General features: G+C 41.4%; 1 protein-coding gene across 6 annotated transcripts in view; it reads left to right on the top strand.

The window, feature by feature from the left end:
• LOC111953010 (PHD finger protein 21A) overlaps window positions 1-16,211 on the top strand; it is a 118,398-nt gene that overhangs the window by 56,521 nt on the left and 45,666 nt on the right. For 5 of the 6 annotated variants that reach the window (XR_011474233.1, XR_011474232.1, XR_011474230.1 and 2 more), the window contains 2 exons: window positions 12,757-12,915; window positions 13,717-13,974. Coding sequence is in view for 1 of the 6 variants with exons in the window: in XM_023972070.2 (XP_023827838.1) it covers window positions 12,757-12,915; window positions 13,717-13,974 (417 nt within the window). In the remaining 5 variants the exon portion in view is untranslated. The remainder of the gene's footprint in view (window positions 1-12,756; window positions 12,916-13,716; window positions 13,975-16,211) is intronic. The other variant, XR_011474231.1, reaches the window with a different exon arrangement.

The following is a 16,211-nucleotide window of genomic DNA, read 5'->3' as shown; positions in this document are numbered from 1 at the left end:
GGAAGAAACACAGTTCGCAACGAGCCAGGCGGCCCAAACTGTTGCATATACCCTGACTCTGCTTYCACTGGACGCAAGAGAAGTGACACAATTTCCCTAGTTAATATTGCCTGCTAACATGCATTTATTTTAACTAAATAAGCAGGTTTAAAAATATATACTTCTGTGTATTGATTTTAAGAAAGGCATTGATGTTTATGTTTAGGTACATTTGTGCAACGAATGTGATTTTTTTCGCGAATGCGCTTTTGTTAAATCATCACCTGTTTGGCAAAGTTGAAGTAGGCTGTGACTCGTTGATAAATTAACAGGCACTGCATTGATTATATGCAACACAGAACAAGCTAGTTAACCTAGTAATATCATCAACCATGTGTAGTTAACTAGTTATTATGTGAAGATTGATTGTTTTTTATAAGATAAGTTTAATGCTAGCTAGCAACTTACCTTGACTCCTTGTAGCCACGAGGTCCTTTTGACGCTGCACTCGCGTAACAGATGGTCAGCCTGCCATGCAGTTTCCTCATGGATTGCAATGTAATTGGCCATAATCGGCATCCAAAATTGTTGTCAATTACCGATTGTTATAAARTTGAAATCGGCCCTAATTAAACGGCCATAATCGGTCAACCTCTAATCGAGATATACATRGTGAATCGTCCAAACCTTTGAAAAAAAAAAAGAGATATTACTTTTAGTCCATATCGTCCAGCCCTACTTTCAACACTTAAAAAAAAACTTTTGGTGCCAACGAGAATGACATAAGAAAGAAGTCAAGATGACTAGCTTGATTGGGCCTCCGCCATGTATATTAASCCTCCATATATCTATTAGTTCCAATATATCCATGACATTCATGATTTCCTTAAGAGCATGAGGGTGATAGTATGTAGTGTTATTTCCTTCGCGGTCCATTGAGGAATTTAAAACAGTATTATAATCTCCCACCATAATAATAGAGTCTTGTATTGCTTGTAGGATTGATAATTTGTTATATATATTTTCAAAGAAGCGTTGATCATCATTATTTGGTCCGTAAAGGTTAATGAGCCAAAATCTGTTTATGGTCCAATAACATATTTAAAATATTCGATGTACCTTGTGGATCTGTTTGGCAATTTGCACATTCGGATCAAAATTACTGTTAATTAATATCGTCACCCCTTTTGAGTTTCCCCAAATTGTTTATTTACTAACTAACTAAATAATCGCACATAATTACATAAACACACAAACAGAATACCTTACACATTGTTTGCTACATAATGCAATGAAAAGTCCCTTGTGGATTAAACCCAATATGACGGCTTGGTAGACAATGGAAAGGGGTGGGGACAGAATGGACCCACTACATACATACAGCTGAGAACTATGCTCATGGAAATGCGAATACTTTGTAGATGAAGTACTTAAACATCTGCAGACTGAATGTTCCTGTGTAGACTTCATTTTCTTCACTCAAGAAAGTTTGAGTGTCTAGCCATTCCGTACCTTTCAGCTCCCACTGTTGGTCTCGCTGGCCTATAGAGTGGTAACCATTTCATTGTGGGGACGCATGTCCTCACGTTCTCTGGTCTTTAGTTTTGTAGATTTCTTAACCATTTCTCAGCCATGTAGCCACCGCTTCATGCTGTCTGGTCTAATGTACATTTTCATTAGAAGTGGATTTTATTGCGAAAAGGGGGTGTTCCATGACGCCGACATAATGTCTGTGCTCACGCAGGTGTGGTCGCTGACTGGTTAAGACTTTACATGAAAAACAATTCTCTCATTTATATGGCTAACATCACGTTTAATCTTTTCACAAATAGTTTCATATTTATATAAGTATAAGTTCCCCAACATTTGGATGTGAATCTGACCACTGGGAAATATACACATTCAGAGATGTTGTTATACTGTCCTTAGTTACATCACAAATTAGAACAAATTCGACAGGATTGTTTAAGCCCCCCCTCCATTTCCAACTGTTTGGATTACAGAAATATTGTTTCACTATTCAATCTTTTGATTTTACCGTTTTGGTGGGAGGAATCTCCTTGTAACAAAGAGGTTTCTTTCCCCTCACTCCTGCCAAACCCAAAGGCTGAGTTTCTATAAGGTATTTACGACCATCATAAAACTGGTGGTGGGGGGGGGGGGATCTGGCACCTATGATTCTCACCCAAAAGGGCAAGTCATGACACATCCTTACCCCCTTACAACAGATGTGGGATAGACTCAACCCCTTTCCCCCACACTCAACCATAAGCTCAGATGCTCAAAGGTTGTTACATCCCAGAGCCCAACTCAAGAAAGGACCTAATTTATGAATGAATATACAGTTACAGCTTTTTGAGAGAGCATGCAAGATCGAGCAAAAATGTGAAAAAATTTGCCATTGTCAAGTCCAAGGTGATGGAGATCAGATCCACCCTGTTCCCCTGAAACACAGACGCTGGTCCCCCGTTTGTGACCATTTCCCCAAACATCTCTGTGCATTCCTTTGATTATTTTGTGCCACCAGGGCCACAATAGTATGACCCCTCTTACTGCAGCTAGTGTTGCCAGCACTGCCACTTCCTTGGTGGAGGCACCTCACCGGAATCCCCACCGGCTAGGTACAAGGTCGTCAAGGTTCTCATTAGCAGCTTTGAGAATTTCCTTGTATATTATGCAAAGCCCCCCCCCCAACAGGGGGCTTTGGCTTTGTAGGACCAACCTTGCCAGGCAGGCTCAGTAGGTCTCTGACCGCATTTATCTTTCTGTTTTGGCTACATATAGGCAGCTTACAGCAAGCCCATAAAACAGATAGTGACTTCTCTTTAGTGTATGGGTCATTCAGGTGGGTGTCTAGGGTATAGGGTTAGGGACCATTCCCTCATCATAGGACAATAAATAAATTAGATGTATAATTCATTTCAAAATGTATATCCCTCATCTGCACAAAATTTGAAAGCTCTCTCTCACAACCCTTGCTCACAGACACACATTGGTTCTGGGATATGCAACCATTTCCTTTGTCACTCACTTAGCGCCACACTTTTCCAAACATCAAAAACGCACATCACACCACAGCAGTAAACATATACTTTGCACACGAATCGCCGCCCGCTTTGAGCAAGAAATCGTGAATGTATTTACGTGAAATACCTGGGTTCGCGGGGCATGTCTCGGGGAATGGGGCAGCCATGGAAAGGCTCTGTTACAAGCAGCACGCTTGTATGGCTCTGTTACAAGCAGACCACCATAGTCCCTGTGCCCAAGGAAGTGAAGGTAARGTSCCGAAATGATTACCGCCCCGTAGCACTCGCATCGGTAGCCATGAAGTGTTTTGAAAGGCTGGTAATGGCTCACATCAACAGCATCATCCCGGATACCCTAGACCACAACAGATCCACAGATGACGCAATCGCACTCCACACTGCCCTTTCCCACCTGGACAAAAGGAACACCTATGTGAGGATGCTGTTTTTTATATATTTACCTAGGCAAGTCAGTTAAGAACAAATTCTTATGTTCAATGACGGCCTAGGAACAGTGGGTTAACTGCCATGCTCAGGGGCAGAAGGACAGACCTTGTCAGCTCGGGGATTCGATCTTGCAACCTTTCGGTTGCTAGTCCAACGCTCTAACCACTAGGCTACCTGCCGCCCCATGTTCATTGACTTCAGTTCAGCGTTCAACACCATAGTACCCACAAAGTTCATCACTAAGCTTAGGACCCTTGTACTAAACACCTCCTTCTGCAACTGGATCCTGGACTTCCTGACGGGCCGCCCCCAGGTGGTAAGGGTAGACTACAACACATCTGCCACGCTGATCCTCAACACTGGGGCCCCTCAGGGGTGCGTGCTTAGTCCCCTCCTGTACTCCCTGTTCACCCACAACTGCGTGGCCAAACACGACTCCAACARCATCATTAAGTTTGCTGAWGACACAACAGTAGTAGGCCTGATTACTGACAATGATGAGAGCCTATAGGGAGGAGGTCAGAGACCTGGCAGTGTGGTGCCAGGACAACAACCTCTCCCTCAATGTGAGCAAGACAAAGGAGCTGATCGTGGACTACAGGAAAAGTTGGGCCTAACAGGCCCCCATTATCATCAACGGGGTGTAGTGGACCGAACTACAGTGGTTCCTCCCACATTGCGGGCTGCAGCAGCATTCTATGGCACGTTATTTAATTGTCAGACATTTTTTTAGTGCTAGGTTGACCATCAGAGGACATCTTTGAGAAGCATTTGATAGTCTGCCATATTGGCATTACTAGGGAATTTAAAACCTTTTTTTGTAATAACATAGTACATGGGATTGATTTTAAGAAATTTGGCTTAATGAATTTGATTAATATTATGGTGTTTCTATTCCGCAAATTTTTTAAAACGAAACCCCCCCACGAAAATATTGCGCTGTTCAACGTGGCGGTCGGGAGTAGGCGACAACATAAGAGGATCGGAGGATTCTAAATTTATTTCTAAGGGGCATAACATTTCCTCACCCTAATTGTAGTGTTACCAATACTCATTTCGCCTATGGAAGGCCTACAGGGTATCTAAAAAAAAATGTTTTCAATGATGTGATTCTCCACCAATAATAAATTAATATCTAAGGTTAATATCTAAGGTTTTTGCCTGCCATATGAGTTCTGTTATACTCACAGACATCATTCAAACAGTTTTAGAAACGTCAGATTGTTTTCTGTCCAAATCTACTAATTATATGCATATTCTAGCTTTTATGGCTGAGTAGCAGGCAGTTTAATTTGGGCACGCTTTTCATCCAAAATTCCCAATGCTGCTCTCTACCCTAGTGAAGTTAACCTACTTTTCTAGTTAAATAAAGGTTACACTAAGAGCATTTCGGCACCCTCATTTTTTAATTCTAGTCTAACCAATACCCAAATGGAGATTAAGTGAAAATAAAAATCTCATTGATTTATCAAGACCAGTCGCCATGCTTGTCTCAAAGCAGCGCGAAACGGTGCTAAAATATGCTTTTGCTTCAAATCCTATTGCTTCTAACTTCAATATYCCCTTTAAATAAATAAGACCTACACCACTTTTAACAGCACATTACTCAACACTAGTGAGACTCATGTCGCCTACAGTATATTGAAAAATATGACGTGACTCCGCTGATAATTACATATAGAGGATTTGAGGATTCTAAATAAAAACCAAAAGCCGCCTCATGGGTCTCCCGGTGGCGGCCGGCATGGGTATCGAACCTGCTTCAGCCAGTTATTTAATAATAATTAAGCTCCGAAGAAATAGACTCCAATTAAGCCCTCTTGTTGTTTGTAAAGTCAAATGAAGATTATTGTTGAAATGAATTGCTCGACTGGTGTAGGTTTTCTCCATCTGTTGGTGTGCAACACTTGCATAACAAGTTAGCTATATTTTCTGCACCAGCCACTGTTCACCTCCTATTGATTGCGCTGCGGTTGTCGCCAGTTGTTTTTTAAGTTGAACCTTTATTTAACTAGGCAAGTCGGGTAAGAACAAATTATTTTTTCCAAGGTGGCTTACCCTGGCCAAACCCGGATGACGCTGGGCCAATTGTGCACCGCCCTATGGCACGCCCAACCACGGTCGGATGTGACACAGCCTGTATTCAAACCAGGAACCGTAGTAATTCCTTTTGCACTGAGATGCATGCAGTGCCTTAGAAAGGTCAAAAACATTTATTTGTTGCAAGTTGGGGGGGTTTCACACCTAGCTCGGCTATTAGACAATTCTTTAGTAAAGGTTGAATAGTCTATTGTTCAGCTAATAGCCCTTCCTAGAAACATTGTTTCCAGAATTCACAGCCTGCTACAGTACGCTTGTGGAAAACAAAATGCCTCCAGCTGTCGAAACACTAAATATCTAAGGGGCTTTTATATAATTATAATGCAGGGTTAATGATAATAATGCTACTTTTCCCCCTTTCCACTTGTTAAATAGCCTGGATTGTTACTCCCATCTCGTTCCTCGCCCTCTTCCACGTTTCATTGTCTGCCTGAGTGGCTCGCTTGTGGGCTTGCTGGCAGGATATGGCAGCACATTCAGTTGTGCGTCAAGAATACAGCACAGCAAGTTTGTATGACGGTCGGATTATTCACAGGCAATAGTAATATGCTCTAAACCGCTCTGGTGACAAACAAAGTTTGCTGCCCTGTTTTCAATCGTCCACATGGCTGGGAGAACCTATTCAAGGTTGTAGAAACAATGTATAGCTACAGTAACTAGCTACAGTGCATTTTAACTCAATTGAGCTGCTAACGTAGCTAGCTAGTTTACATACTGTATAGATAGCTAGCTAAGTTAATTACATTTGACCAGCTACCTAACTTCATATTAGCTAGCTATCTTGATATGTTTGTATGTTATGATGACTGACCGTGTTAGAATAAAAAAAAAAACTAGGCTTAATCATGCTCCCTCTCTATCCATCTGTCTCTCGTCTGCAGGTATGTTTTGATGTGAGAGAGGAAGCCAGTTCCATCATCGCCACCTCACCCGCTCTTAAGATAACCTTCGGGCCAACTGGCTGGTTAGGAGACACCGCTAGAGACACTAGCACTGTAGCACTGTAATTCATTAATCATATGCTGTCTTCCCTGCTCCTCTGCTCTTACCTCTTTCCCTTTCGGTCTTCTACACCTCTCTTTCCACCTCATCTTTCTTTCTCTTTTTTTTTTATAATGCACACCATATGTGCATTGAAGTGTACAGATTGAACTTGTATTTTAGAATATGATATTACAATTATAATATTTATAATGCATTTATTATGTATTTATAACACCTGGATAATGAACTTTCAATAAAGTGTTTCACATTCCCCACTGGTTGAAATTAAGTATCTCTTTGAAATACTATCCTGTGTCCTCAGATTAATGCAGATGAAGGGAGTTAGATATGCATAGGAAGTGTAGTGTACTGTTTTTTTTTTATGTATATATGAATTACAAATCAGCCTTTACTTAAATCATGTCTCTAGTCTATTGCATAGTTACAATGTGTAATCATTGATGTCCCAGGAGCAGGAGTGGTAAACACTGTTGAAGTGTATAAATGTAATACATACTTGCAGACACACCATCATTCAAAGAATGGAATTTGATACACCTGGTATTYGATATGACTGAAAAAGAATGTCTCACAGAGATTCATACCTGAACCTCACCTTTATTTGCCAAGGAAGAGTACATGATCAGTGAATATACAACGTGGGGATCTCATGTGTGGTAATAACTGCATGTATATAGGACTTGCATCCTTGGCACAATAAAGTTATTATATTCTACTCAATCCATAGGCTTCATTAATGCCATTCAGTCTTGAAGTCAATACAACAACTATGATAGCTGAGGTTCATAGGTTCTGAACTAATATTCATACCAAACGTTTTAGGGTCCATACGCAGATCAGCTACATACTATAGCTAGCTACACATCCATAGGCATACATTTATTTTTATCCTCCACTACACAATAAGCAAGTAAATAGTTAGCTAGCTATGTTACTTCAGCTGCATTGCATGGCAAGTATAAGCAAAGCAAGCTTACACAATTGTACATTCAATTTGCAGTAAATGCTTTAGCTAGCTAGATTCTTTACATCCACTGTTTCACAAGACGACAGCCTGGTTTGCTGGTTTTCTCAGGAGTCCCTAAAACATTAAACATGAATTACAATTTCATACTCATGTCATAACACTAGCTAGTTAGCTGGCTAATATTAGCTAGTCAGCTAACTTGCTAAAAAAAAAGCTATTTTTGTAAATTAACTTTGTGACAAAAAAATATGTTTGACACTACATTAACATATTCTTCTCAATTGTACGTCTTTTGCTTGACTCGTTATGTTATAATTACTTACATTTGCTTCCACTTAATGTTTTGTCAGCCATCTTTGCTGAAGAAAGTCACCAGCGACGGGGGGCTTGCGTCAAATTCWTCATTGGAACTACTCGATATGATTGGTCATATAAAAACCTTGGGACCCAAATGCATAATGAGTGCTCTAACTCCCCTTGCGGTGGTCTGGAGCAATGAAGCTGTGACACTAGGTACCTCTTAAGTCCTGTGGTGCAAGCTCYCAACTTTTAAAGGAGGAACCACTGTATCATGGTCCAAACACACCAAGACAGTCGTAAAGAGGGCACGACAACACCTTTTCAAACCTCAGGAGACAGAAAGGATTTGGCATGGGTCCCCAAATCCTCAAAAAAGTCTACAGCTGCACCATCGAGAGCATCCTGACCGGTTGCATCACTGTGGCAACTGCTCGGCATCTGACTGTAAGGTGCTAAAGAGGGTAGTGTATACGGCCCAGTACATCACTGGGGCCAAGCTTCTTACCATCCAGGACCTAAATACTAGGCGGTGTCAGAGGAAAGTCACAAAAATTGTCCAAGACTCCAGTCACCCAAGTCATAGACAGTTCTCTCTGCTACCGCACGGCAAGCGATGTCGGAATGCCAAGTATAGGACAAAAAGGCTCCTTAACAGCTTCTACCCCCAAGCCATAAGACTTTTATTTATTTAACCTTTATTTTGCTAGGCAAGTCAGTTAAGAACAAATTCTTATTTACAATGACTGCCTACCGGGGAACAGTGGGTTAACTGCCTRGTTCAAGGGCAGAACGACWGATTTTTTTGGTTACTGTCCCAACACTCTAACCACTAGGCTACCTGCCACTGAACAATTAATCAAATGGCCATRTGGAATATTTACATTGACCCCCTCCATTTGTTTTTACACTGCTGCTACTCGCTGTTTATTATCTATTATCTACTTTACCCCTACCTACATATACAAATTACCTCGACTAACCTGTACCCCCGCACATTGACTCAGTTCCGGTACCCCCTGTATATAGCCTCGTTATTTTATTGTTACATTTTATATATTTTTTTACTTTAGTTTATTTGGTAAATATTTTCTTAACTCTTTCTTGAACTGCATTGTTGGTTAAGGGCTTGTAAGTAAGCATTTCATTGTAAGGTCGACACCTGTTGTATTCGGCACATGTGGCAAATAAAGTTTGATTTGATTGTCCGAAATGGTTCCAACAACTCTTCTCCTGTTGTCCTTCTTCGTAGTTGTCCGGTGACTTGTCGTGTAGTCCTGAACAGATCTTATGAGTTGATTTTCCTTCCATTCACTCCTAATGATGCTTCTTTGAAGATAGGATTAGCCAGCTGTATCGATGGTTCCCCAATGCGGTGATGAGAGTAGCGTAATACGATGTGTGAGCAGAGTAACAGGATGATCCTACTTAACTTCTTTAACTTCTTTGTGACTGGGGGGCAGTATTGAGTAGCTTGGATAAAAAGGTGCCCAGAGTAAACTGCCTGCTACTCWGTCCTAAAAGTTAGAATATGCATATAATTTGTAGATTTGGATAGAAAACACTCTGAAGATTCTAAAACTGTTTGAATGATGTCTGTGAGTATAACAGAACTCATATGGCATGCAAAAACCTGAGAAAAAATCCAAACAGGAAGTGGGAAATCTGAGGTTTGTAATTTTTCAAGTCATTGCCTATCGAATATACAGTGTCTATGGGGTCATATTGCACTTCCCAAGGCTTCCACTAGATGTCAACAGTCTTTAGAACCTTGTTTGATGCTTCTACTGTGAAGGATGAGGGCATGAGAGCTGTTTGAGTCTGTTTGGGTCTGGCAGAGTGCTACGAGCTCAGTCTTACGCGCTCCCGTGAGAGTTAGCTGCGTTCGATTGCATTTCTACAGACAAAGGAATTCTCCGGTTGAAACATTATTGAAGATTTATGATAAAAACATCCTAAAGATTGATTCTATACTTTGGTTGACATGTTTCTACGAACTGTAATATGACTTTTCMTCTGAACTTTCGCCTGGACTTGCCCGCGCCTCRTGAGTTTGGATTTGTGTACTAAATGRGCTCCAAAAGGAGGTATTTGGACATAAATGATGGACTTCACGAACAAAACAAACATTTATTGTGGAACTGGGATTCCTGGGAGTGCATTCTGATGAAGATCATCAAAGGTAAGTGAATATTTATAATGCTATTTCTGACTTCTGTTGACTCCACAACATGGCGGGTATCTGTATGGCTTAATTTGTCGTCTGAGCGCCGTACTCAGATTATTGCATGGTGTGCTTTTTCCGAAAAGTTATTTTGAAATCTGACATTCCATGCATAACAATTGTATATTTTAGCAATGTTTATTATGAGTATTTCTGTAAATTGATGTGGCTCTCTYCAAAATCACCGGATGTTTTGGAGGCAAAACATTACTGAACATAACGAGCCAATGTAAACTAAGATTTTTGGATATAAATATGAACTTTATCGAACAAAACATACATGTATTGTGTAACATGAAGTCCTATGAGTGTCATCTGATGAAGATCATCAAAGGTTAGTGATTCATTTTATCTCTATTTCTGCTTTTTGTGACTCCTCTCTTTGGKTGGAAAAATGGCTGTGTATTTCTGCGACTAGGTGCTGASCTAACTAATCGTTTGGTGTGCTTTCGTCGTAAAGCCTTTTTGAAATCGGACACTGTGGCTGGACACAGTGTCCGGTATAGCTAATAGCTATATTAGCTATACCAGTGATTGTCCGGGAGGTGAGTTTGTCAACCTCATGTTGAGATTCAATGTTCAAACCATTTAAGCTACCGCTTCACGTTTTTTCTGGTTCAATGTGTTTTTTTCTTAACTCATAATTTATACCTTTTGCTCGAAAGGGGCGTTCCGGCAGGCTGGCACYCTCCCCGACCTCATTCCAGGGCGGTGATTACTCACTGTGCAAACTTATGGAAAACAATTATCTCTTATAACTTCTTAAATCACATCCCTTCCTTAACAAAAACACTAATCATTTTTAATATTACAATCACAACGCACAGTATGGAAACTTCAAATATGTAGTGGGTATACTTTCCAAGTTACAGTATTTCCTTTATAAAATGTATAATGACATRACAAAAGAACAAACAAAATGACTATAGATCGCCTCTGACCATTCCCCACATTATATACTAGAAATATTGTTCCAGTATTTGTTTTTGAACGTGTTAGAGTTTCTGCGGGAAAAAGGTCTGTTGAGACAAAGCACAGTCCTTTGGTGAATTTGGAGAGCGCAGGCCTGGATCTTATCCCTTGATTTACATCAGGACGTGAGTTGTGTAAACCCCACTAGTTATTTCCATCTGATTGAAGTTATTCATTGCAAATCTGATCTTTTTGGATTTTCGTGGACAGTCATGACACCACTGAGAGTCCGGACACCCATTTTAACATCCCATCCAAAAGACGGCACCCTACGGAGGGGAATGTCCCCAAATGTAATCAAGGTTTAGTCAAATATTATATCTGTTTAGGCTTCTTGAAGTTAATTTTTAATCTATTTGTTTTATTATGTTCTGGCCCCCTGACCATCCGCAAAAAAAAAGAAAATTGGCCCCTGGCTGAATCTAGTTTATCACGGGTTATGACCATCCTCGGTCACTTTACTTGGACAAAGAAAATACACTTTATGACACTGTCAAGAAGCATTATGACCATCATAATCATATAAGCCAGATAGGCCTATCACGTGCATGCCCTTATGTCAGTCATCAGTCAAAAAGAGGGTTTCTCGTCCTGCTCCTGTATTCATCCCAGTCATCAGCAACAGAGCATTGGGGTAGGGATGTCTGACATCAATTTGTGCGCAATTACAATGATAATTTAATGTGGTCAGTTTCAGAAAATGTTATATAACATAAACATACTGTTGATAAGTAAGCTATGGTGTGGTAGGTGTTGTGGGTTTTGTCACTTATGTATGGGGTTGTAACCAGCCATAAAATAATGCCATATGTCACAACAGATTTAAATGCGTCATGACAGTGTTATTACCATATTATGACAGGTTATGACAATGTCACAGATAACGTGTTATGACACTGGGTGTCAAGTAAAGTGTGAAAGGCAGCTCTATGCATACTGCAGCTAATATGATGAGCAAAACAAAACAAAGAGAAGCAACTGGAAGTAAGCATTTCTGGAAGTACGCACACTTATTGGTTTGACACAGTGACTGCATATTCAATGGCCTAAGGCCTATTCCATGCGTTAATATTTACTAGAACGAATGAGAGTGCACTGCAACAGTACTTATTTCATACTTGCCTGTTCCTCTGCTCCCCAGTCTCTACCCCTCCTCAGAGCAGGTCTAATTCCCTGTCGGGAAAATCGTTTTGTGTTAGCGTAGTAGCGGAATTAACTATTGAAATGACTTGGCATTGCTGCAGATGCTAATTTGGTATTTTGCTCTTGTGAGAACTGCAGTTGTTGTCAAAGTGAAATGTCAGAGCCCCTGGCCTCAAATTTAAGTCACAAAAGTTGGTTTGGTCTTAAAGCCACATTTCGGTATTCTCAACATGAATTAACCTTTAACTATGTCAACGTGGAACAATGAAAGTGACTTGATTTGACGACCAGTTGTTAGCAAATGTTGATATAAGAGACTTTTGAGTAGTTACCATAATACATTGTTAATCACCGGTTGGGGTTATGGCCAAAAAAGGGTACAGAACATTTAAAGGGAACAGTGACACTAAACTCAATTGGAGTTTTATTCAATCCGCTTTCCTTCATCTTGTTTCTTCTCCCTTCATCCCCTCTTCTCTCCCCATCACCCCTCCCTCTCCATGCTCTTCACCGCTCTTTTCCCACTCTTCTCTCACCATCCTTCACCCCTCTTTGACTCCCCCTCTTTCTCTCCCCCTCTCACTTCTGTCCTCCAGAAAAGCGTTGTGGAGCAGCTGAGGAAGGACCTGCTGGTGAAACAGGAGCCAGAGGTYACGGTGCAGGTGCCGGCTGCAGACAAACACGTCCTCCAGATCCCCTCCTCTGCCACTCTGCTGGCCCTACAGCAGACCACACACACCCAGGCCCTGCAGCAGGTAGCCACACAAGTCCACAGACACTGTCAACCTTAGCTCAACTCAGCTGCTTGTTATGTTGCACAAAGGCTTGTTGTGTCATAACTTTGCAGTAGCCTAGAAACATTCCTGAAACTTTCCCAGGTTTTTCAGAAATACCATTTGGATGATTTCTTGTTGGATAACTTATTCTCTCCTGATTCAAGGAATCCTCCAACCAGGATTTATGGAAAACCTAGGCAGTTTGGGAAAGTTTGCAACACTAGCCTGCCCTGAAAAGCCCCAAACCTGTCAGTGTTCACAATCATATACTACTATAAAGATAGAGAGTGAAGAATCATGCTAAGATAAAGTCCCTGATACTCTGGATGGTTCTCTGTACTGGCATTAGCTACGTTATCAGATGACCTTCAGCCATGCCAGTTCTTTCAGGTAGTACTTCTTCGTTCCCATGACCTCGCGGACCACGTTCCCGGCTAGACAGACACAGCCATGTTGTAAATCCTCCGTCATTCATGACTGTAGATTTATCTCCAGCTCTTAGTGAGATGTACGTGCTCGGCTGGCAGATTTCCTGTGGCGTTTGATATAATCGGGAGGAAAGATTCCCTCCTCCAGGGAATGGTTTAATGAATGTAGCCTTAGTAGTGAGTCACTGGGCTTCACATTAGTTCATATTTGTTGGATTTGGCATTATTATGCTCACTTTTCCACTCCCTTTTTTTGACCCCATCTCATCTAATTTCTCTCTCTTCTGTCTCTCTGCACTCTGATTTATCAACTATTTATTTAATTGTATTTTTTCTCTCCTCTCGCTGTCAGAAGATGCTGGCAGTCACCCCAGTCATCACCACTAAGACTCTACCTCTAGTGCTGAAAGCTGCCACTCCCACCATGCCTGCCTCTGTCGTGGTGCAGCCCCCCTCCACGGTCACTGCCATCAGCCACACCTCCAAGCCCGGCGCCATCATCTCTGACAACTCCATCTCCCGAAACACACCAGTCAACCTCCAGGTGGCCAGCAGGTTGATCAATCAGGGTTCAGAGTCCGTGCGACTGGTGTCAAAGAATCCAGTTGTGGTAAGGGGCATTCACTTCCTGTACATTTTACAGTACTATCATTGTCATCCTTTGTAGTTCAACTCTTTCAAACTCTTTCTCTTGTAACTGGTGGCAGTTTGGGGTACCCAGAGTGTGTTCAAATTAAGCAGTAAATATTCAACCTTTTTTTTCTTCTGTTTTACAAAGTCTCTTAGAGCAAGGTGGGTTGAACATGTTTGTATGGAAATATGCATGGCCAAAATTGAGAATGTCTCTTAATGAGGAGGTGCTTTGAGGCAGTGGTGGCACTTGGCACAAACTCATCTTTCTCTCTGTAAAACTACCTGCGGAATTCAAATATTTTTTCAGATCTAACTGTTGTCTGCAGCTCCAGTAGAGAATACAGTATTTGCTGTGGTTTTGTCTCAGGTGCAGGCCACCACCACCCCCACCTCAGCACAGCCAGTCAAAGTTCCTCAGTTTGTCTCTCCTAGAATGACGCCTCAACCCACCTTTCAACCACAGTTGTATCCTAGTAAGACCTGCCCCCTAACCCTAATCCCCACCAATATTTTCCAATGTGTGAGTGGACACGAGGCATTTAACTCAGACGTCACTAGAGGGCGACAGTGTACACAAGGACACAAACCCAGTGCAGTCACAGTCTTGGCTCCATGGCTCCAAGCTACTGTTTGCATTGTGCTGCTTTGTTCATACCCTTTCCTCTAGTCTTCTTCTGCTTTCAGAATGATGTGTGCTCATGTTGTTGCTTTGGTCTGTGTTAATACCTTCCTTTGCGGCTGTTGTGTCTTTATGGTGAAAACTCGTTGTTTTGGCTGTCAGTGTGATAACCTGTTTTTAACCCTGGTTGTGAATGTGTGATTTAATGCCCTGCTATTGAGGTGTGTAATGCCCCTGGGATGTCAGAGTCCCTCAACACTGGGCTCATTCTTACAGTTCCACAAAAAATATACCCTGGAATGAGTAGGTGTGTCCAAACCTTTGACTGGTACTGTATCTATATATGTACTTTAATCTTATTTATAGGGATATACAATTGCTCCTGTAGCAGATGATACATTATTGGAGCCACTCCCCACGGGTTAATTGCTTCATTGCTCCAGACCATCACAAGGGGGAGTTAGAAAACTCATTATGCATTTGGCTCCCAAGGTTTTAAATGACCAATCATATCGAGTGGTTCCAATGACGAATTTTGAAGCGAGCGACCCTTTGCCTTTGTGGCGTTCTTCAACAAATATGGCTGACAAAACATTACGGTGGAACCAGATGTAAGTTGTTATAACGTCATAACGAGTCAAGAAAAACATTTACAATTGAGAGGAATATGTTAGTTAATGTAGAGACAAACGTTAGTGCATATTTTTTTGTCATAAAGTTAATTTACGAAAATCGCTATTTAGCAAGTTATCTGACTAGCTAATGTTAGCCAGCTAGCTAGTGTGATGTTGAACAAACCCCCCCCAAAAAAAGAACCTACGGGTAAGAAACAGTCCAGTCAAATCCAGCTCTAGGGCTGAGTCTAATCATAGCAATGCAAAGTCAAAGGCACTTGTCAGACAGACGTTGATAGTCCTGCATCCAATATAATTCTGGATTCAGCGGTCCTCCCTGGCAGATCTTCTCTGGATGAAGGCTGATGCTTCGTCTTGTCAGTCAAACGTGTGATCTTGGCTCCCTTGAGTTTGGTCTCCAGTGTAGCAGGAAAACGCAGAAAACGCATGAACTCGATCCTCGGCGACTTTAGATCGATTTTGACATGTTTGAATGCCATCCTCCGGTCGTTAACTCGTTTAGAATAGTCTAGGAAGAACATAATTGTAGATCCCTGCCATGTCACCTGTCTTCTCTCTTGCTGCTCTGAGAATTTCTTCCTTCACCTGGTAACATAGCATGTCGATCATAATGGGCTGTGGCCGGCATCCCTCTTTCTGGTCTCTTCTCGGCGGGCCGGGGGGGAATCTACAGTGGGGCAAAAAAGTATTTAGTCAGCCACCAATTGTGCAAGTTCTCCCACTTAAAAAGATGAGAGAGGCCTGTAATTTTCATCATAGGTACACTTCAACTATGACGGAAAAAATTAGAAAAAAAATCCAGAAAATCACATTGTAGGATTTTTTATGAATTTATTTGCAAATTATGGTGGAAAATAAGTATTTGGTCACCTACAAACAAGCAAGATTTCTGGCTCTCACAGACCTGTAACTTCTTCTTTAAGAGGCTCCTCTGTCCTCCATTTGTTACCTGTATTAATG

Source organism: Salvelinus sp. IW2-2015, linkage group LG26 (genome assembly GCF_002910315.2).
Source record: "Salvelinus sp. IW2-2015 linkage group LG26, ASM291031v2, whole genome shotgun sequence".
NCBI lineage: Eukaryota > Metazoa > Chordata > Actinopteri > Salmoniformes > Salmonidae > Salvelinus > Salvelinus sp. IW2-2015.
Note: the sequence above shows the minus strand (reverse complement) of the source record. Positions and strands in the feature narration are given on the sequence as shown.